Source organism: Sycon ciliatum, chromosome 2, assembly GCF_964019385.1.
Source record: "Sycon ciliatum chromosome 2, ocSycCili1.1, whole genome shotgun sequence".
NCBI classification, from domain to species: Eukaryota; Metazoa; Porifera; class Calcarea; order Leucosolenida; family Sycettidae; genus Sycon; species Sycon ciliatum.
This window is the reverse complement of record NC_088644.1, coordinates 34,084,343-34,104,114: the sequence shown is the minus strand read 5'-3', so window position 1 is coordinate 34,104,114 and position 19,772 is coordinate 34,084,343. Positions and strand designations below refer to the sequence as shown.

General features: G+C 46.6%; 1 protein-coding gene across 1 annotated transcript; it reads right to left on the bottom strand.

Annotated features, from left to right (window-relative positions):
* Nucleotides 1-7,376: 7,376 nt before the first annotated feature.
* On the bottom strand, nt 7,377-16,148 carry LOC135809786 (protein shisa-5-like). The gene is made up of 4 exons (XM_065323215.1): nt 15,826-16,148; nt 13,154-13,274; nt 11,840-12,096; nt 7,377-7,890 (listed from the first exon to the last, which is right to left on the bottom strand). Exons 1-4 carry the CDS (start codon nt 15,881-15,883, stop codon nt 7,871-7,873), a joined length of 456 nt encoding a protein of 151 aa, XP_065179287.1. The 5' UTR covers nt 15,884-16,148; the 3' UTR covers nt 7,377-7,870.
* Nucleotides 16,149-19,772: the final 3,624 nt, after the last annotated feature.

Below are 19,772 nucleotides of genomic sequence, written 5' to 3'. Positions count from 1 at the left end.
CTGTGTACAGAGGTAGCATGTCTGTACTTGGCCAGGGTACCATGTACGTACAGTGACACTACCTACTCTCAGCGTACTCGGTACTCCTTTCTGCAAGCTGATTCGAATCTGCCTGGTTCCTGTTTCGATAGCATAATCTCCATGCTTGACTGTTTTCCTCGTCGGCTGACCGAAAACTTTCCCATGTGCCTCCAAAGAATTGATTAACGCTCCATCGTGTAAATGCAAGGGACAGCCGAACAAGGACACCACAGTGACTTGGCTGCCTCCAACAATAACATGCACATCCTTACCGGCGATCCGGACTCCACTTGCCGCGATCCTATCTCTCACAGCTGGGCAGGACAACGTTACTACACACCAACCTGGCTTTCCGTGTAAGTCCACTAGAAGCAACTCCTCTGGCTTCACTCCATTCTTGGATAGCTCCTCAATGAAGAAAACGTGGTCCTTGGGCCACTCTGGATCCTTGGGGAAGAGAACAGATGCTGCTGAGCCAGGAGCTACAAATTTGCTCCCGCCCGCCATCGTACCCGAAAATCGGCGACTTTGCCTCCGCCACCGACACTGCTACCCGTGCCGCTGTCTTTGCAATCGGGTATCCAGCACTCTCTATGCGAGGACAGATCAGAAGAGAGGAGGAAGATGACCCGCAACATCTATACTGTCTGTAGTGGCTCCACAGCAGTCCCGGTAATTATCATCATCCTCAATATTTACCAGCACCATTGAAGTGGTAATGGCGGCTGGTCAACGACAACGGGTGCCTGCTACCGTTCTGCAAGCACGTACATTACTGTGTGACGCTGTCCAGAAGAGTGGCATTCAAATTAGCGCTGGCCTCGGTAGCGATCCGAAAATCCCACTGAGCGAACTGTTTGTCAATTTGACATTGCTGACAAAGGACGAACTGGCTACGCTCTTCAACGAATCGTTCTTTTCATCAGGACCCGAGCGAGCGCGCCAGTTGGAGTACTTCAACGCGAAACCACCCAAGTTATCTCCAAAGACGAGTACATGCACTGGTATCGAGCTTGCGGACATCTTCACCAGAAGTAAGCTTGCGCCTGGCAATGCTGCTAGCACTGCGGTGGGATTGCTGGCTCGAAACAATGACGACGAGTCAGCGGAGACGAACAATGTGCTCGCTTTCGGCAGCGCCGGTAGTGGAAAATCCACGATCTTCTTACAAATGTTGGAGTACCTGTGGGCGACTGGCGAGCTGTGGACCAAGACGTTTGACTTGGTGTTGGCTGTGGAGCTACGGCTGGGCAAAGTGCAAGCTGCGTCTACCTTGTGTGAGCTGCTGACGCGACGATTTGCAGGTTTGAATATGGAGAGTGACGAAATATTGGAGATGGCTCGCTACTTTCGAAGTCACCCGTCTCGCCTGTGCATTGTACTCGACGGTCTAGACGAGTGCAGTCTGGAGGGATGCAGCGAATACATCACCCAGATGCTGCTGAGAAAGGGCAGTGTGGATACACACGTTGTTGTGACATCGCGGCCATGTGCGGACGCCTTCAAGCTCACCCAATGTGGAGCATACCATCAACAAGTGGAGGTGATGGGCTTTTCAGCGGAGAATGTGCAGACGTATGTGAGAAAAGTGGTTGGCGGTGAGAAGGCGGAAGCCATGCTGGAGAAGTTGAGCTCCAAGCCGGATATACTGGCATTGATGGGAACGCCAATGTTTGCAGCGCTGACATGCGAGATGTTCGTAAACGGACTAGGCTTGCCGGAATCAAGTACAGCGCTGTACGAGTCGCTACTGCTGCGTGTTGTGGAGCGGCACGCAGGAAAAGCCTATGGCTCGTTTAGTGCAGTCGATACCCAGACGATTGAGCTGCTGAAAGAGGTTTCCCACTTTGCACTGTCAATGCTGGTGGTGCAAAAAGCTGTGTTCAGTGAGGCAGATGTTAAGACTGTGTACTTGAGTGATGTTGAGCATCACCTTGGATTGCTGCTTGCATACAAGGACAATGGCTCGATCCACATTCGGCAGTACCGATTTGCACATTTGTCCATTCAGGAGTTCCTAGCCGCGTGGTACATTTCGCATGCAGCAGTGAAGGACGAGCATGATGCTGCGTGGCTGGTGAGGCAAGTTGGCCATTACAGCGGTCACATGGCCACATTCTGGCATTTCCTGATCGCACTGTCACCGCCCAAGGCATCCTCTCTTATCATGGCACATCTCTGGCAGTTGATCTGTGCCGGGCACACATCATCGCTGTCTAGCATTGCTGACTCTCGCCTCATGGCTGACATAGACAACTACTCACGGCAAACACCTGCGAAGACAGAGCTTCAGAGAATGCAGAGCATGCTGTGCGCTCAACTGACGTATCCGGAAATGAAGGAGCTTTCTGACAAGCTGATGGAGAGCATATACGGGGAGGGCAATGGTTACCAGCGTGTTGAGAGTGCACTGCCGCGTGGAAGAGAGCTGACGGATGAACTGTTCCTCGTCACTCTTGTCAAAGTGTGGAAGAAGGAGACTGCGGAACCAAACAACGGTGCATTCCTTGAGGCAGTGCGGCACGTTAATCCTGTTGCGGCATCACGATGTGAGAGAATGATGCGTCGTAGTGCCAAGATGTCGGCTCCAACACCTGTCGAGGACTGCGCGGCCAAGGTCACTACCATTAACACACCTGTAATCCGACCATCGCAATCCGAGGAGGAACGCAGATACCTTGCTCAACTTCTAGCAGCTCACTATGAGCATTGTCTGTATCAAGGTGCGTCTTGCGATGGCCATTGCTCGTTCTTCACGCAAGTGTTCTCTGGTGGTGTGAATTTATCAAAGGTACGCCTTTCTCTTCTGCTCAGTGCGCCTGTCGGATTTTGTCTTCACGCACATTCCTGCATTGATCCTGAAGTTATAAACATGTCTGATTGCCGCACCTGTAAAGCTGACTTGAAACCCATAGCTGATGGTCTCCAGCATTGCAAGAATGTACGCAAGCTTGATCTCAGCCTGAATGCGTGGAGTGATGGTGACGGGCTGCCATCCATTCTCCTATCTTTGTCAGGCAGTCTGCAAGACGTTGATGTGCGCTGGAATGAGGTTGGCAGTGGTGGCTTTGTGTCAACTTGTCGAGCCCTGTGTTCCTGCAAGAAGTTGACTGTTGCACGTCTCTCCTATCTCTGCGGGGATGACGCCGTGCCTGTGTCATGTGTGATTGAAGTTGTGGAGTCGTGCCCAGAGCTGCTGTTGTTGGATTTGAATGGGATTTGCTTCACATTCGACGCGGCGCTTTTGGATAGGTTTGAGCGCGTGGTTCGGGACCATCCTGCGTTGCGTGCAGTGTGGGTTCTCGGCCGCCAAGGTGATAACCACAGACTGGTATCCAGGCTCAGGAAGTTGGTCAGTGATCCCCGGTGCAGCCTTGACAGCATACTGTAGCCACGTCCGTCTAGATTGTACCAATGCTTACAGATTATCATTATTATTTTTAAATTTATTTATTTATTTATTTATTTCACCTTCCCGTGGCCAGAGAATATAGGCCAATATGGAGGGAAAGCCATGATTGTGTACATAGTAAAACTCAGATACATCTGCATTTCGAAGTACATGTACATGCGTGCATGCACTTGAGCACTAGGGCAAGGTACGTTCAGGCCTGGTTTAAATCTACCTTTGAACAATTCCTTTTGCATTGCTATCAGCCATCAAGTTTTTGCCTCATTTTCTGTGGTGAGCGGATGAGTCCACAAAGGACGAAACAGTTCTATCCGCGGATTGAGTACGTGTGTACCTGTACACGTAGTGTGGCATTGCATAGGTTCTTTCACCACTTCCATTATCCATGTAATGAGGATCGCCATGACAACATTATACCTATTTTTAAACTAATTTCGCCATTCTCCGAGCTGTTCGCGGCACTGACTTAAGAAACCGCTCAAACCGTTCATTGACTTGTAATTTGCATCATAGCTTTGACTCTAGCCCTTTGTGTGTCCCTTCAGAAGCTATGCCTCGTGTGCTTACTTCCACGCTGAGCCTGGCCACGATGAGATTCGCAGCTTGTGTGGCCAACGCCAGACTCAGATATGGTCTGTGTTTGCAACTACATGAGCACTAACCGGATGTGACTGCATGTGTTGTGTCCGTGCCTCCCTTGCCACACACTTAATGTTATTTTCTTATTTTTAAAGGATTGGGAGAACTTCAAATTCAAAGGATCAGTGGAGGAAGTGAACTGCCTGAAAAGAGAAAAAAGAGTCCTGGTGGGTCTGGCATTCTTCTCTTTTCAGGCAGTTCACTTACCGTATTTTCTCTAATAAAAGCCCAGTTTCCAATAATGACCCAGGGTGAGGGTTGTTTGAAATACCATCTTTTCTCTAATAACAGCCCAGGTCTCCAATAATAGCCCAGTCTCCAATAATGACCCGGGGCGAGGGTGGTTTGAAATAATAAGAGCACAGTCTCTAATACCCGGTAGTAGCGCGGGTCACAATTGGAGTATGCAACAAGTATATTGACTGCATATAAAACAGCAGTACAACATGCCAAGAACATATTTGTAAGGAAGTTTTCGGTCTACTGCTTCCTTCCTGGCGCCAATGCTATTGTGAAACATCTGTTTTGACAATATTCCTGAGTTTAGGGTTGAAAAATCAGGCTCAGTGATATGGTCAGTTTATGCCTGTATAGACTGGAGTTGGCTTGATAGTTGACAATTGAAAAAATAAGAGCCCAGTCTCCAATAGTAGCGCGGGTAGAGCTGTCACTGAAAAAATAAGAATCCTGGGCTCTTAATAGAGAAAATACGGTAATAAGAGCACAGTCTCGAATAGTAGCGCAGGCAAACAATTGGAGTATGCAACAAGTATATCGACTTCATGTAAAACAGCAGTACAGCATGCCAAACACATATTTGTAACTGGGAGGTTTGTGTTAGTTTTTTTTGTCTTGGTATGGTCAGTTTATAACTATTGAAGCTTTGTTCCCAACTGGCATGTGGACGCGGTACGCTTGCGGTTCATGCGTGCCCAAACGTGCGTAGAGGCTTTCACAAAAAACAGCAAATTCGGCTCGTATTTAGGGCATGCGGCGCCTTCGGGTACTAATCTTGTTTACCCTGCCAGTGAAAGTGACTGGCATGTACGCTGGTACGCGCTGAAAATTACAACATGTTGAAATTTCCATTTTGGCGCGTTTCCCGTACGCATGGTGCCCCAAAAGCCAGCAAGAATACGCACAAACGCGTGGTTTTACGCGTACATGCGCCAGTAGTGAACACAGCTTTAGACTGAAGTTGGCTTGATAGCGGAGCATTGAAAAAATAAAAGAAGTCTCCAATAATAGCCCAGTCTCTAATATATGTAGTAGCGCGGATAGAGCTATCACTGAAATAATAAGAACCCCGGGCTCTTATTTATAGAGAAAATACGGTATTTTATCAGTATTATTGTTATATCAAGTGCACTCCTGCACGTGTGGTGGGATTGCCACTCTCGCTTACGCCATTCACGACACCGTGCAGAGAATGAAGAGACACACACGTTTTAAACTACAACGCAATAAAAGCCAAAAAGGGTCACAACAGCGCCGGGCTTCTGTGCTCTCGCAAGAGAAAGTCGGTCGTAACTGTAAACGCCATTCTACTTGACATTATTACAGCGGCTATTCATGCAGTTATTACTTGTCTCTGTTTCCTGCCCGTGGAAGTGCGTATAGAACTACTTTGCATATACCAGATGCTCAGTGCAGGGCTTCTCATCACAAATTATGACAACATTTGGCAGGAGCGCAGGAGTGGTACGGTCAGCCATCTAAAGAATGCAATGTAATGTACTCTGAAGGGTGGGGGTCTGCTAAAAATTTGCTCGGGGTGCCCGAGGAAGCAAAGAGTAGCACTTCGAGTACGTTCAATACCGTAGAGGCCACAGTGTGTCCGACACCCCTGGTTTGAGGAGCAAATCCAAAACCCAGATTGTGGTTCTGAACAGGGAGTCGTAAAATACCGGTATTTTACGACTCCCTGGTTCTGAAGTTGAATCCAGCCCGTACAAATACCGGATCAAGTTCCACTATTCACAATGGTCAACATGGTGATAAATTTCACTCTGCTGATGCGTTCTTTTCTTCCGATTATCATGTACTTTCCTTTTTTTCTTCTCTTGCCATGGCTGGCTAACGCCCCCTCCTTTTCATTGGCTTCTGCCATTGGACGGTGAAATAAAATAAATAGTGGCTTCTGCCATTGGACGGTGAAATAAAAAAAAACCGAGAGAGCTTGGAAGCTCAGGGCCCTACGCTATGCTTTCTTGCCGCCCGGCTTGATGACCTAGACAAAAAAAGCATACCGTTAAGTCGCGGATAAAAGCCGGGTTTGCATACAAGCACATCGCGGATAGAAGCCGGAAAATCAAACGGGTCAAATGCATGCAAGCCTGTCGCGCGTAGAAGCCTGGCTTCTATGCAAACGCGGATCGGGTAGGGGTAGGTCAAGAGTGCATGCGCTATCTACGGTGCATAGTAAAACTGCCGCCATACCGGTAGTCAGTGGTAGATCTACGCGTGCCAATGTGCATACAAGCCTGGCAAAAAAATCAGTGGTGCATATAAGCATGGTTTGCATACAAGCCTGGTTCGCATTAAAAGCCTGATGCAGAAAGCGGCTTATAATGCTTATAAGCCCGGCTTTTATCCGCGACTTTACGGTAGGGATGTTTTTTTTCAGACATAACCTGGGATTCGAACCCGCACTATCGCCCTGCAAGCATCCCCCGACACACTTCGCATACACACTAATTCTTCCAAGTTGCTTCACGTTATGATCTTGCACTTCAAAGCCCTATTTGAATATTGTGGCCAGCCGTCTTTGATGGTACAGTACGGTACGGGACAGGTACGGTCGAGGGTAATATGACACCGTCTACCGCCTTGATGACCTAGGCAAAAAAAGCAGGAGGATGTTATAATTTATCAATTCTCCTATTTTTTTCAAGGCATCACCTGGGATTCGAACCCGCACTATCGCCCTACATGCATTCCCCGATACACTTCGCATTCATACTCATTCTTCCAAGTTGCTTCACGTTATGATCTTTCGTTTGAAAGCCCTATTTGAATGTTGTGGCCAGCTGTCTTTGATGGTACGGTACAGTACGAGACAGATACGGGATAGCGCCAGGCGTGACACAAACAAACACCAAATTAAAGCTGTGTGGACCCTGGCTAGCGCCAGACGTTACTGAAGTAACGTCTTCTGCATAGCTACGGGAATTAAAATTAAAGTACTAGCAAGAGTACAAAACTCCCCAGACTCGACAGAGTGAGCAACTACAGATAAACGTTGCTTTCGGAATCACGCCGTCCGATTCGTGATGTTATGCTCCTCGACTGCACACACAACTGCTTTGTGCACGGTTAAGAACTTTTGTTGTGAAATTTACAATGATTGATTTTTCTCGGTGGCAATCAACCTGTGAGGGCGCCAGTGAGTGTGATCTCAAAGCAGCACGTAAACGGATGAGAAGCGGGTTGTGTTGAGCAGGCTGCTGGTGAACTATAGGTTCCAGCTAAAATAAAAGAGCCTAGACTTCTTTTTTTATTTAAATAAAGACAAATACGCACAACAGTATAAAAATGCGTACATGGGAACTGGGTAGCAAGATTCTCTATCTCTCTCCCTTCGTAAAAACGCATCGAGCTAGCACAAAGCAGAATATCCAATCATCAAACAGATTGGTGTTGAACAGAGAACACTCCAGGACAAATCTTGAGATAGCGGCAAGGCATGAGATCATCAATACAGCCCTCACGCATCTCAGACTACTTTCCTGGCCTCAGAAAATCAGCATTTTTTTACCTCTCCACCCCCACACACACACACGCACGATCAACTGGTGCTTAGCTGTATGCCGGTGGGTCTGCAGTGAAAAGGGCAGAACGAAATGAAACAGAGATGCACAGACCGTATCAGTACCTGTCAAGACCCAGACCATCAACACAATGATATTCACCGTGAACGCAGTAATATGCTTGTGCTTTTCTGCGGGAAAAAAAGCAAGACCACTTCAAGATTGATGCCTAGGCTTCGCAACAAAAGCCGGAAACTAGGTGCTGCAAGATAAGCCAGTCGCCATCCACTATTGCCGGGGAAAATACATGTACTTACAGCAGTACCATAATAACGAGAGAGCTTGGAAGCTCAGGGCCCTACGCTATGCTTTTTGCCTTGATGACCTAGACAAAAAAAAAGCATAGGGATGTTATAAATTCTTTAAAAAATTCCTTTTTTTTAAGACATAACCTGGGATTCGAACCCGCACTATCGCGCGCCCTGCATGCATCCCCCGATACACTTCGCATACATACTAATTCTTCCAAGTTGTTTCACATTGTGATCTTGCATTTGAAAGCCCTATTTGAATATGCATTGTGGCCAGCCGTCTTTGATGGCACGGTACGGTAGGGGATAGGTACGGGACAGGTACGATCGAGGGTAATACGACACCGTCTCCCGTACTGTACCGTACCATCAAACACAGCTGGCCACATACAGCTGCCCGCAATATTCAAATAGGGCTTTCAAACGCAAGATAATAACGTAAAGCAACTTGGAAGAATGGGTATGAATGCGAAGTGTATGGGGGAATGCATGTAGGGCGATAGTGCGGGTTCGAATCCCAGGATATGCCTGAAAAAAAAGGAGAATTGAAAAATTTATAACATCCTATGCTTTTTTGCCGTCAGATACGGATAGCGCCAGGCGTGACACAAACAAACAAACAAACACACAAACAAACAAATACCAAACGAGAGAGCTTGGAAGCTCAGGGCCCTGCGCTATGCTTTTATGCTTTTTTGCCTAGCTCATCGTACATGTTATAAGAACTGATGGGAATGTCTTTTTCGTTGATTGGCCACATCACTGTATTGCAAAAACGTTTCAATCGGTTTGCTTATGAGTTAGGCAAAAGTATTTGCAGAATTTATTGCGGATTGTTATTTCTCTAATAATCATCTACTTTTGTTTTGCTCCTTCTTTTCTTTTTATCTCCTTATATTGTAAATCAACAAATTTTGGCCGATGAGAAAATAGAAACCTCTCTATTAGAGAGGTTAAGATGCACGTTATTTCCGACGTGACGCGCAGTTTCACGTCAAATTTGAAATCGATCGGTATTTTTGCTCTCACATGCATCCATTGCTCAATCATGCATCATTTGCCTATATGACAAACGTTGGCCTGCGATTTACTTTGGCCGGTTGGTACCAAGCGGCGAAATCAGCGAAATTAAATCGCCAGCGAACATTAGTTGATTTTAATACAGGAATCGGATTTTCTGGCCTTTTTGTAGTAATACATGTGCATTAACCTGTTGAGCCAATGACGACGCCGAATGCATGGTTGCCTGTGGAGCACATCACATAACTTTACAGTCTCCTAAAATACGTATCCTGTCCGACGGCAAAAGAGGCTGCAGATTTAGTTTTTCTGCGCGTCGACGGGATGTCTGCGACGCGAAAGTTCAGCTCGCGTTATTTGGCTCGCACGTCGAAAAATCAACGCGAGTGACCTGCTGCTCACGTCGAAATTTGGACATTACATAAATTTACAGTCTCCTATATAAAAACGTATCCTGTTCGACGGCAAAAGAGGCTGCAGATTTAGTTTTTCTGCGCGTCGACGGGATGTCTGTCCTGACGTTTACTGGGACCGGCGCTGACTCTGCCGATCACGGACGTTCTGGACTCGACGAGATGTCTGTCCTGACGTTTCCTGGGATCGGCTTAGACTCTGCCGATCACGGGCGTTCTGGACTCAAAGGGATGTCTGTCCTGACGTTGCCTGGTACCGCCGGACTCTACTGATCACGGGCGTTCTGGAGTCGACGGGATCTCTCTTCCGACGTTTCCTGTGACCGGCACTGAATCGCTCGTTCACGCTTATTTTGGAGACGACGGGATCTCTCTTCCAAAGTATGTTTATGCTGACGCATCCTATCACCTAATCGGCGTCTATTCTAATTTAATTTCCTCTTCGTCTCCCTATTTCTTTCCAAATCTCCCTCTACATCAGGGAGTCGTATACATAATACGACGAATATTGGTACGGTACGGGACAGATACAGGAGCCCGCAAATATTGTGGACAGCTGTTATGTACAATCCTGTAGAGCCTTTGTAGTCACAGATACGGGACAGATACGGGACAGATACGGGATAGCTCCAGCCGTGACACAAACAAACAAACAAACAAACACCAAATTAAAGCTGTGTGGACCCTGGCTAGCGCCAGACGTTACTGAAGTAACGTCTTCTGCATAGCTACGGGAATTAAAGCTGTGTGGACCCTGGCTAGCGCCAGACGTTACTGAAGTAACGTCTTCTGCATAGCTACGGGAATAACATACTCTACTAACATGCTTACTTGCCTAGCTCAGACTTGTTCGAGGCATGGATTTCGCTCATGGTTTATAGCGCATTTGGACAAATGCGTTGTATCATTTAGAGTTTCAATTTTCATTGTCTTACTTCTTGAAGCGGGTTTTCAGGGGCGTAGCTGGTCGACCATTAGGGGGAGGGGGTCATGGTCGACATACTCTCGGTGCAGAGTGCGCTCACAACAGCAGCAGGTTTGTTATCAGACAGATATACAGCAACACACCTAGCTACCCGCACGTGTGGACTTACAGTGCATTTCAAAAATATAGACACGTGATTTCAAAAAACCGTTTAGGCCAGCATCTATACCACATCAAATCTGTGATCACTTTGTGCATAAAAATTCCGAAATTGGGTGTTTGCTAACCGATCGCTTAGAAATCTATATGAGAGTAATTGGGGGAAGGACCTGAGCAACATCCCGAAAAATTCTCGAAACATTCCAGCCAAATTTGAGATATTTCAAAAATACCACGCGTCTATTTTTATTTTTTATTTTTTAAATGGACTGTAGTCCGCTAGCAAGTAGCAGTCCACTCTGGCCTCACAGCAAGCATTGAACTGCAGACCCTAATCCATTTAGCCTGATGTACGCTGGACATTGCACACTGAAAGGAGGCCGAACGATTCTTTTTCTCATTTTTAGGATGCGATGCTCCTTGCATGAGAGATGTTCGACATTTGTACTGGGTGTCAACGCATCACACGTGTTTCCTTGCACTAGTTTGTACGGGATCAAATGGGGATTTGTCCAACCACAGGTCCAGGGTATGTCTGATAATACGTGTACAACGCGCACTCCATCATGAAATATGACGTCAACTTGAAATTCTGTCAGGAAAGCACCTGTGGTGGAGTTCTTATCAAAAAGATATCAAAAAAGTAAAGGGATCAAAACAGATCGTGAAAAGAGAACAAAAAGGAAAAGGATAAACCGATCCTGATCTGCGCGGTCATGGTTTTGTCCATGACAACTGTGTTCAATGCCATTCGCCGAAACGTAAGGGCTGGTCTGGTGTCGCTCCGTGTACAGCGGAATATACCAGTGCTAGTGTTTTGTTTTGCTAAGGATGCTGCTTGCATGTCCATGTGCTTGCATGTCCATATGCTTGCATGTCCATGTGCTTGCATGTCCATGTCCATGCACGGTCCACAGATTAGAACTACATGCAGATACTGTACTGCAAGTCGGGAAACTTTTGCGCCGGCTTTACTTCGCGAGCACAGAAAAAGTTGCACCTGGAGATGTTTGCAATTGGAGTCTATTTTCTCAGTTTCTTTACTACAGTTCTACATTTCGCGCCGGCTTACTTGTGCGATTTCACGCCCATTGCGAAAACCGCGAAGGATTCCGGGTTGTGAAGGTTTCCGGGTTTACAGTAGGCAGAAAAAAGCCAAGGTCTTACTTGATCCCATCATTTCCACTTACTCGCTTTGGTATCTGCGGCAGCCGGGTACGGCGCAGCTTGGTACGGCGCTGCTTGGTACGGCGCGGCCTGGTATGCCGGTGCGCTTTGGTACGCTGGTGCGCCCTGGGGCACTGCTTGGTAGCTGGTGGCGGTCACGACCGTCGTTTGGCTGGTGTTCCGGCGATAGTGGAAGAGCGGGCAGCACGCGCAGCACAAGCAGCACAGGAAGATGGCACCCACTGTCATGATGCAGCCGGTCACGATGACTCCGATGGCCCTACGACAGCAAAAAAATGTGCACGGAGAACCAGCAGCGCGGCGTTGGACAGGGATTTCACAGAAAACAAAAGAGAATAGTGGCAACAGTCCTGTTGGTCACTGCTCTTGAGTGCCAGCAAATATTCTGAATTACGCGCGCGCGCGCACACACACACACACACACACACACACACACACACACATACACACACACACACACACACACATACACACACACACACACACACACACACACACATAAAGATATCACAAAGAAGAGGAGCAGTCAAAGTGCACGCATGTCCATGCATGCAAAGCCCATACAACAGGCAGCTACAGCGGCACGGATACAGAAACAGGAGAGGAATTAAATAAAGATCTACAGCTTTCCAAAACCAGTCAAGGGGTGTCTGTAGAGGAATCTCAGTTAAAATCGATTTCATGCAGCCATAAGGTTAGTTTGAAAATAGGCCAGAGCAGACTCCGGTATAGACACGGAGAGACAGAGAGGTTGACGGGCAAACACAGACAAGAAAGAAGAAGGAAAAACAGTAAACACACACAAACATGAACAGACAGACCGGCGTGCAGTCAACACACAGAAAACAGACACAGATGCACACACACACACACACACACACACACACCTTGACCTTTGACGCCCATCGCCGGAGGCGATGATAGCAATGCTACGGCAGAAGCCATAGCAACTTGTGCTGGGATTGCACCATTCAACAGCTTGCAAGGCTGAAGAATTGACCGTCACTATTCAGCCTGGTCTACACCATACAGCTATTTTGAAGTGACTTTTTCTGGCCAGTGAATCCCTATTTTTGGTCTTTTCATTTCATTTTTTTCCCGCACACACATCACACCACATACTCCGCCATGCACTGGCTGTTGGTAACCACCCAGGAGAATGAAAGAAAAGTCAGGAAGAGTCTGAGAAAGAGAAGAAAGACGTGTGTGACCATACACACACACACACACACACACACACACACACACACACACACACACACACGCAAACAGACGAGTACACGCGAACAAACAAACAAACACACAAACAGACTAACCAGCCGGCTAGGATAGACGCCGGATCACAGCAGTAGCTTTCGAAGTTGACCGTACAGCAAGCAATCTTGTCTGGGTAACCGGTGGGTGGACAAGAACTCGTGCCGCATTGGATGTACGCAGCTACACGTAACATCAAGACAGAAAAAGTATAATCTTGACTAGTTTGAGGGAAAGACACAAACGGAAAAAGTCTGAAGAAAAAATTGACTGTCACCACCAGGACTCGAACCAGGGACCCTCGCTTGTAGCTAGCGATGCTCTAACCACTGAGCTATGGTGTAGTCGTCATCCCAGCAGAGACCGTTCAACATTTTCTTCAGACTTCGTAACTCACACTTCCTGTGAATCCACACAGGCGGGTGGGACGCAGCCCTCACTGTACCCACACGCTTCACGTACCCACAAGTATAATGCAAACACAGCTTAGCATCTCATGTGGAGAACAGTAGATGCACAGAGATACTTGAGTAGACATGCTTCTAGTCATCAAGGCAAAGCGCTTACTGATACATCTGCCTATACTCATACTGTAGTATGCACACAAGCTAGAATGGAAACAGGTGCGTATTTAACTGACGCCCAATTCGTACGCTTACGGGAAATGCATAGCACGGTGGACCAAACAAGCTGAGGCCAAGTCAACTGGTTCATGTTGCCACGCGTTTCCCGTAAGCAAAATGAAGTACGCCGGAGGCGATGATTGCGATGCTACAGCAGGAGCCACAGCAACTTGTGCTGGGATTGCACCATTCAACAGCTTGCAAGGCTGAAGAAATGACCGCCACTATTCAGCCTGGTCTATACCACACAGCTATGAAGTGGCTTTTTCTGGCCAGCGAATCCCTACTTTTGGTCTCTTTTTTTTCCCGCACACACATCACACCACTTACTCCGGCATGCACTGGCTGTTGGTCACCACCCAGGAGAATGAAAGAAAAGTCAGGAGGAGTCTGAGAAAGAGAAGAAAGACGTGTGTGACCATGATCGTCGGGAATCGAACCCGCAACCTCTCGATTGGAAATCGCTGCACATACCACTGCATCATATGGGACACACACACACACACACCATTTGACGCCACTCGCCGGAGGCGATGATAGCGATGCTACGGCAGAAGCCATAGCAGCTTGTGCTGGGATTGCACCATTCAACAGCTTGCAAGGCTGAAGAATACACACACACACACACACACGGATAAACCTGTTCGGGTAATGAGCAGCATCACCACAATACTATACTACTGCCGTGGACATGGAAATCCGGTCGCACGTCTAGCGGCCCCAGGGCGCTGGCCATGCCGCCGTGGATAAGCGGTACACACATGCATTTATGCGCTGCAGCGCACTGTTAACCTGTCCCCACAGGATACCGCGATTCCGCGACGCGCAATTTTCCGCGCTATTGGCTGTCATCCGTGTTTTCGAGAGATTTTGCATAAAAAACGCGTTATTCATGGCAATGTACAAGAAAATAGCACATGATGCTGGAAATGTACTACAAAGTCGTACCGGTGCATGAGTTTGTACGACAAAGTAGTATACTTGCATGAAACTGTATGCTAAAGTTGTACAAATAACAGAGAACTCGTGCATAATGACCGCATTATACCGCATATTTGCCGCATAATCCCGCATATTTGCCGCATAATGGCCTGTTTTCGCCCGCATAATTATGCGCATAATTTTAGGATTTCGTCCGCGTTATTCTGTGGGGACAGGTTAACATGTTCGCATCGGATCAACATGTGCCCTGCACGCAGCGTTCTGTACGCGCTGAGGACGCCGGCCCCCGGTCAATCGACTGGATTTCCATGTCCATGACAGTAGTTGGTGGCCATTTAGTTTCGCGAGCATAAGAATTAATCTAACACATTATACTCAAAAGTTTGACGGAGTTGACTGAGTTGAAACGGACTATCTGTGCCAAGATTGTTATAATTCAGGGAATAATTTAACCGGTATCGCATCGCAGTTCGCTACGCAATTCTTCTGAGGTGCGAAGCAACTTCAGAAATGTGTCGCAGAAAACTGCGGTGCACTGATTTTTCACTGTACCCTATGATGCACCGTGTACATGCCGGGTGTGCCTTTTAGGGATAAAATAAGGGCACGGAGCTTCGAAAGTGCTGAGCTATGCATCCTGGCACCAGGCTAGGTTTGCAACTAAGGTGTTACAGTGTACTTGTGGTCTGAGCTTGCACTCTGATCAGCTCTCCAGAAGGACGGTTGTCAAGTGTTGAAGAAAATTGCCACGCAACTTTTTTGAATTGCTATTCAAGTTTGACTTTGCGTAGCAAAATTGCTATGCAAAAGATTGAAAGTAAATTATTCCCTGTATTAAACTATAGCTAAACAAATTGAAATATCATACAGACAAATGAAACGGTGACAATGTGTGCAAAGTACATCAACAGCCAGCGGACTAGGTCCATGGATCGTGCAGCAAATCCACTCTTCACTGTGTGTCTAGAAAAAATAATGAGCACCCCATGGGTTTTGCATTTTTGGTACGAGTATTGCTTGCATGCACCGTACCAAAGACAGGCAAAGTCTGGGATCTGAATTATATTTTGGCATTATTTCAATTTATTTGCGAACCAACACCCCAAAATTGAGAAGCAACCAAACTGCGTATCTGAGCTTCACTAGCATGCTGTGAGGGTGTCACTTACCGGAATGCCCCACCAGAAAGCTGAACAACACGATGCTAAGCAGTGTGTAGTGAGACATGGCGATGATGATGATGCTGCTGTTGAACTAGTACAGACTACAGATTATCCACGAATGGCAGCTAACGCTAGAATATTACTACGAAGTACTGCTAGTCACTCGCGTCTCCAGCAAGCAAATAAAGTCAGGTCAGATGCAGACACGGGTGTCGCACACAGAGCAGAGTGTAGAAGACCTGTTTCCTTGATATCGGAACAATTCTTTCAAGTAGTAATTATATTAGTTCTTTGCCAGGCGCTAGGCATGGCACTCACTGATTTTCACCTGACTTCTTGAAGCCAAACGTCAAACGACCGGATCCATCCAGCCAGATGCGCATTATTAGTGCCAGTGGGCCATGTGCAGTGACATGTGCAGTGACATCATACCAGTGTAAAAAGGGCACCTCCAAAATCTGTTTTTTGCCGCGAGATTCAAAAAATATCGCGTTCCATGCGAAAACAAGCTGTTGTTCAGAAAGAAGTTTTTTGATTTCTCTGTGCTCGCAGTTGTCCCAGGATGTAGTTCTACTTGTTGCAGTGTTTCTGTAGCCGTGGCAGTTTCTACGCTGGAATGAATCACTGACCATGGATAATGCAAAACAAAGGCAGTTCCTACGCTGCTTGATTTTTTTTCTGAAAACTTTGCTGAAGCGGTACGCGGTGGCCACAAAGAAGAAAATATATTACTGACGAAGAAGGGTGAGAAAAGCAGGCTGAAGTCAGTGAAGACATCGATGTCGAACGTAGTGATACTAGTACTGGTACTGGAATTTAGCATGGACTACCTGTGGAGCATGAAGTGGCTGCCCACTCGCTGGTAAGTGGACCCACTTGCAGCTCCAGTCGCACGAGTGCCGTTTGAAACTTTTGGTGGATCCTTGAGTATCCTGAGCTCAATGGACAACGTATCTCAGAGCTGCTGAACTTGGGCTGCTGTCCCTGTAGGAATGAGGTTCGTGTCAACCACTGTACTGTACTGATGGTGTAAGGAAAGCGCTGGCCAGAAGCTTGTGTTTTGAACCAAGGACGAACTTCTAAATCCTGCTCTTGTAAAATGGGGATGCCACAACTAAGATGTGCACACTCAGGTGTGCATTGGGTAATTGTCTATGGCTGAATATTTTGAATCCTTTCCTATGCGCAAGTACATGCATTTATGTGTGTGTGTGTGTGTATGTATGTGTGTATGTGCGCGTGTGTACGTGCACGCACGCGTGCGTGTGTGTATGTGTGTGCAAGCTGTTGAAAGGTGTAATCCGAGCACAAGTTGCTATGTCTAACGTAGTTTGTTCGCTATCCTCGCTTCAGCGGTGGGTAGGTGTATGAGTGTGTGTGTGTGTGTGTGTGCGCACATGTGTGTGTGTGTGCGTGTGTGTGTGTGCGCACATGTGTTTGTGTGCGCACATGTGTGTGTGTGTGTGCGCGCGTGCTCGTGCCCGCATGTGTGGGTTCGCACGCAATGTTGATCTGGGTTATGCACATGTTCCCACGAGTACACTGTGTGCATGTGCATGCAAATGTCTGCGTACAGTCAACTTCGCTAATAACGACTGCGGATATAACGACAATTCGCGAATAACGACCGAATTTCCATGCCCAGAGCAAAGTCCCATCTAACTGTATACATTTAACTTCGGATATAACGACTATCTGAATAACGACAATTCGCGTATAGCGACATGCTTTTAGTGCCCCAAGGTCATAATCACTGCTTGAATAACGACTTTTTGGGCTTTTGACAGCTATTTCAAGTACCTGTCAGTCAAGTACATGTACAGAAGTACCAGAACATTATGGTGATGGATATTATTATAAAGGCACACATGCAAGAGAATGCAGTCAAGAGGGGGGGGGGGGCTTTTTCTTCCTTTTTTATGTTGGCTTCAAAATTGTTGGATTTACCAGCACACCTATATGTATACAATGTACATGTATGATTGTACAGTAATCATCATACATGTACATATCTCTGGCCCTGTAGATGGCTCAAAAAGGCATATTTTTCCGATTTCCCTTGCATATTGAATTTTTAGTTCCTTTCAACTGCAATATGAAAATAAAGTACACATTGACATAGAGCAAGAAAAGAGCTTGATTTTGATGTGCATGTCATACTATGCAAAATATGGGTTCACATACATTCAAATGGGACTTCGGTTATAAGGACACTTCGCGAATAAGGACACTTTTCTGATGCCCCGCCGAATGTCGTTATTGGCGAAGTTGACTGTACATGTATGTGTGTATGCACGTGCGTGTGTGCGCATGCACGCGCGCGCGTGTGCAAAGCTAGGTGTGGAAGGGGGGGGGGGGGTGCTGGTTCTGTATGGCTCTATTCTCTGGTGCCCGCAAGGACAGTGTGGCAGTGGCTTTACAGTACAGGAGGTGCATGTGAATGCACATTTGTGAACCGCATTCGAGACACAAAAAAGAATTGCCAAGAGATGATGACAGTACACTACATGATGATGTACATGGTATGTGCTGCACGCCAGCGTGTGTAGATGCATATTGCCCTTCACATACATTGTACATAGCGTGTGTTTTTCTGGAGTCTGCTGCTATCAACGCAAGTGACAACCAGCAAATGCACGCCCAGTGCAGTGGCTGGTCTTCATGCTTTTATTTACACTAAGTCCTATTATGGACTAGTAGTGTTACAATGATGCGTGCAGGAGAGTGCGTGCATGAGAGTGCATGTGGGTGTTTACATGTATGTGCGTGTGCACGCACACGTGTGGGTGTCTAGTGTGGCTGATTTTGAATGCCTGATTTCACATTATTCATGTGCCAGTTTCATGGTCGAGGTTGTTATGAAACCTCGCTGCCTTACATGTACACTACTCGTATATCAATGTGCTAGGACTGATGGCTACATGATGTACATGTAATGATACATGTACCTTTCCAACCACAGACTATCTGGTATGTCCAAAGGAGGTTGCAGCATGAAATAACTTCTTCTAACATAATATTACCATACTATTATGTCATTGGTAGTGCTATGTAGTCAAGAAGGCAAGAATGGTCAGATTTTCTAAAAATGCTATTTTCAGAATTGGCCTAAAAATACCATATTTTGATACCTATATTGTTTCGTAGGGGCCTAAAGTGCCTGGTGACACCATCAAAACTGTCCATTATCGGTGTCCTTGGGGCTCATGGATCACAGAAAACCACAAAAATCGATATGTCCATGGACAAAATGTTGCAGGCTGAACCATTTCACAATTCAGCACCCGATGGAAATTTCGGTACCCGTAATTTCGAAAAAGTGGCTCGCCAAGGGCAAAACCAAGACACAGTCTATCTTGTGTACCGAAGATACCTCCAAATGTGGTTCTTAAACATATGATGAAGAAAATGCTTAGTATCCTCCCTCCAGGAGGCTTCTTTGGGTCAAAAACCAAATTTTTTACCATTATTTTGCCGAAAATCAAGAAATTGTACACTCACTAAATACACCAGAATACCTCTTATATGCCTGGTGACCCTACCTAAAAACTATACCAAGTTGAAGAGGAGACATCACTCCACCATTCTATGCATAAAAAACAGGGTGTCCATGGACCTTTTATTTTTACTTCTTTAGGTGGGAGCCTCCTTAACTTCACCGCCAAGGGCAAGGCTGGTCAAATGGTGCGAATTTTTCTCCTCGGCAATTTTTTTACAGAGAATTCAAAATATCGCCTAAAACACCATGAAAATTCGCTTCGTTGCCATGGTAACCCCGGAGTTGTCATGAATTTTGTAATGATGAGTGTGGTCGCACACTGACTCTGTAGAGACTGTCAGCCTACATGCCATCCAGCCTGATCCAGGCATGTTACTTTGCACTTCCACAGCCAAGCGCTAGCCTTTTTAGAAGCAAATGTACATAGTGATTTGTGCCTTCAGTTGCGCTGAAA

Bases quoted from the DNA above. Each gene is read 5' to 3' on its own strand.
- LOC135809786 (XM_065323215.1), bottom strand. From the start codon at position 15,883: ATGTCTCACTACACACTGCTTAGCATCGTGTTGTTCAGCTTTCTGGTG. The intron at 13,275-15,825 runs GTAAGTGACACC...TGTTACGTGTAG, and splicing joins CTTTCTGGTGGGGCATTCCG to CTGCGTACATCCAATGCGGC. The intron at 12,097-13,153 runs GTTAGTCTGTTT...TTGCTGTCGTAG, and splicing joins GCGTCTATCCTAGCCGGCTG to GGCCATCGGAGTCATCGTGA.